Source organism: Orycteropus afer, unplaced genomic scaffold (assembly GCF_000298275.1).
Source record: "Orycteropus afer afer isolate SDZICR_OR568_19922 unplaced genomic scaffold, OryAfe1.0 scaffold01051, whole genome shotgun sequence".
NCBI lineage: Eukaryota > Metazoa > Chordata > Mammalia > Tubulidentata > Orycteropodidae > Orycteropus > Orycteropus afer.
In genome coordinates, this window is record NW_006922638.1 from 227782 (window position 1) to 231546 (window position 3765).

The following is a 3765-nucleotide window of genomic DNA, read 5'->3' on the forward strand; positions in this document are numbered from 1 at the left end:
AAAAAAAATCTACCACAGGTCCGCAAATCCTCTATCTGAAACCCCTAAGATGAGAAACACGAGGAAATTCAAAATTGTTATTAGGAAAGTAATATAGCACATATATAGTAGTAGATCCTCTAACCCCTCAGTGGGACCAGGGGGCAACATCATATAATCAAACACATTAATATTTTTTCTAAAAAAATATTAGTTTTTACACAAAATAAGACTATAAACAGCCTCATATGAAGTAAGCATTGGTGGTGTCCCCAAATTAGCCTTGGTGTAAAACTTAAGCAAAAACTTCCACATTTCAGAACTTTTATAAATTTGGAATTATAGAGAAGGAATTGTGGACCCATACTGTCAGACACTTAAATTCATACTTAAATGGTGAAGATTTTATTTTCTGCTCTCACTAAAGGTGTGATATAAATGGCAATAATTGGTAGAATGAAGGTGAATTTTCCAAATTCATTATTTTAAAGGACACAGGTGAATGAAGAAAGATTAAAGAACCAATTAGTCAGAGAATAACTTTGAGAACCTTTTACATAAAGAGGTGGCCCGCGGAATTAAAGTTTTAAGCCCTAGTCCCTTTCTATCTCCTTCCTATGTTATCTATTCTAATCATTCCAGCTATTCTGTAGCCAGAATAATCTTTCTAAAATACAAACCAGATCCTTCAGGATTGAGGGGATAACAAAGTTACTTTGTCAAAGAAGGCTCTTCACATTTATCCCACCCCAAACCAAAACAAACTCACTGCTGAGCTCAATCTGACTCACAGCGACCCCTCCTTGGGTTTCTGAGGTTGTATCTCTACGGAAGTAGATTGCCCAATCTTCCTTCTGAGGAGTGGCTGGTGGGTTTGAACCATGAGCCTTCTGGCTCACAGTCAAATGCCTTAGGCACTGCTTTCCTATCCCATCCCACTATACTTTTTAGTTCAGAACCACAGAGTTGCCCTTGACATACTTTGCTCACTCTCACTACCCTGTTTGAACAGGTTCTCCTCTCTGCTTGAACAAACCCTGTTATTTTACCTGGCATCTCCTTTTGGTCATTAAGATTTGGCTTAGATGCCACCCCCTGGAAGTAATCCCTGAAACCCTATCCCTTCCATGCACTTCCAAGCAACATGGACTTATATATAAAAACACTTGGCCTATTATGCTAAATTGGCACTTCATTTGCAGTTCTTGCTCCAGACTATGATATCTCCCTGGGGGTAGAGACCTGACGGCCTCTTTACTGACTATGTCTTCAGCATGCAGCATAGTACTGGCACACAGATGATGCTGAGTATCTATTTGCTAGATAAATTAATGAAATGAACAAAATATACAAGTCCAGAAGAGTAAAAGATCACTTAGGATAGGGGAATTCAAGAAAGGATTTGAAGTAGATCTTGGAAATTACGTAAATTTTTGGGAGCTGGAGGTGGGAGAAGGCAGCAATTTTAAATTGGCGTGTGAACCATGGGTCAGGAATAGTTGCCAATGGACTTTTATAACCTTGGTTAGCTAGAGCATAGTCTTGTGGGGGAAAGAAGGAAAGAGGTAAAAAGAATACTGATGTTATCATCACTATTGTTAATTAAAAAGGCAGTATGGTAGAAAGACAGAAGGAAGGTTTGGCAATCTACTTCCATAGTAATACTGCCTTGGAAACCCAAGGAGGGGTCGCTATGAGTCGGGTCCGACTCGACGGCACATAACAACAACAACATGGTAGAAAGAGTAAGAAAAAATTAGCTGTAAGAGCTTAAATAAATCACTTCATCTCTTTTGATATTATCTGTAAAATTGGGGAGCTGGACAGTCCTTTACAGTCCTAAAATTCTGTGATTGTTACAAGTGGAGTTGATCTAGTTTCCCAGGAGTGATATATTTGGGGGATGGGGTAATTGGGGTAAGGAGTACAGACTTCTGGTGGCATGAAGTATAAATTCACCATGGTGAATTGATGGTGCAACTTGATGGTGCAACAGGGTTTCAAAGGCAGAGGAGAGATTCCCACAGTCAGCACGGAAATACCCGGGGAAAGTGTAGAAAGTATTGAGCAAAGCAGTATCAACGGTCTGGGCATAAAGTGACACAATAAAGACCTGGGTTTAGCGCCCCCCATCCTGGCATGAAGTTAGCAGGTAGGTTGCCTAAAGGATCACAAGAGGTATTATTTCTAGAGGAAACAGTGAAGAACAGCCAGGATAAGTCTTTATTTTCACCCTTAAATGCAAGGGGCTACCGAGACATGGGTACTGGAGTTTATAACTGAGCTTCAGAAAGGCCGACTGTGGGGAGGTAGTGGTCTCCACTCTCACTAACCTGATGTACACAGATGTTACACTTATCACAGAATACCATATCATTCCCTTCTTCACTGTCTGGAGACCGGCACACATCACAGATCACATCTTCATCATACTCTATGCCTAGCCCTTCCTCTGTCTCAATAGCATGGTTCATATTTTCATGGCAATGGCGTTCCAGGACTTCTACTGTCTTTTCCATAAGATTTTCATCAACTGGCCCATAACCTGCACAGAAATACAAACAATCAATCAACCCATCAGTCAGTTATCATTCCCAAATCACCTACTGTCAGCCTAATGCTGGGGTGGGAGAGATTCTAAAGGAAAAAAAATAATCCATTCCCTGCTCTAAAAACCAGTTTTCAAAGAATTTCTTACCAGACCTATTATTCTATGTTTATCTATAATCACCTATTAGTGTTTGGCACATGAAGAGAAATATATTTCATAATATTCCTTTGGAGATACATTACTGACCATTTTAATTTTCTGCCTAAATTCTAGCCTGTCTCCTCCTAAATCTCTCTCCATTTTCTCTTACTCCCACTGAGGTAGGACTTTCAATGAGCTTTATAATTTGGAACACTTTAATTTATAGAGTAATAAAATAAAAAAACTCACATAACTACTTGGACATAAATAATAATTCTTTTCAAATCATCAGTCCCAATGATCACATCTACTGGTTATACAAGGAAACGTTCATACAAAAAGGTATTAAGCCCTAAAAGAATATTCTAGGCACTGTATTATACATATGAAATACTTTGTGTTCAAATCTGAGTTTTAAAAAATTCATCATTTTCCAATGGGAAACCATAATATAAACCTATCTGCCTGATTAAAAAAAAAAAAAGTCTAACTGCCATTTCTGAAATTACCCTTGTTGTGTCTTGATTCCTTTTTCCTTCTATATTTTAATTTTTTCTTAGCATTCCACATTTAGTGATCCAACTAAAAGATTCATATTGTGGATGCTGAAAAAATGAAACATTTTTTTCCCTTAGGAAGACTAATGATTTTATGAAAGCATTTATATATTTACTCTAACAGTTTCTAAACTCCAAGAATAATTCTCATAATAAAAATACCAATTTACCAAAGTATTTAATTTTAGTTTTAAATAAGGTGTCCTAGGCAACTTTAGAATTTTGCATAAACTATCTTTTATAATGTCGTGGTTACTTATGAAACCAAAAGCTTCCCAGTCTTTACATTTCATTGTTTCAATACAAATTACACACAAATACAGTTTTTTTTTTTTTTTTTCTGGTGTGAAGAAGTATAGTATTGTGGTTATTAGAGCACTTGGATTCAAATTCCAACTTTGCTTTGATATTGGTTAGGTAAGCTTTGACCTTGATTTCCTTATCAATAAAATAAGGATAATACAAAACTCATCAATTTGTTGAGAGGCTGAGATAATATTTGTACACTGCTTACTTAGTGCAGTGCCTAGTATATAG

General features: G+C 37.1%; 1 protein-coding gene across 1 annotated transcript in view; it reads right to left on the bottom strand.

Moving 5' to 3' along the window:
* The window catches only part of JADE3 (jade family PHD finger 3), a 136118-nt gene that overhangs the window by 57857 nt on the left and 74496 nt on the right, over positions 1-3765 (bottom strand). Inside the window, exon 5 of the mRNA XM_007958623.2 lies at positions 2313-2524. Within this exon, the coding sequence (XP_007956814.1) occupies positions 2313-2524 (212 nt within the window). The remainder of the gene's footprint in view (positions 1-2312; positions 2525-3765) is intronic.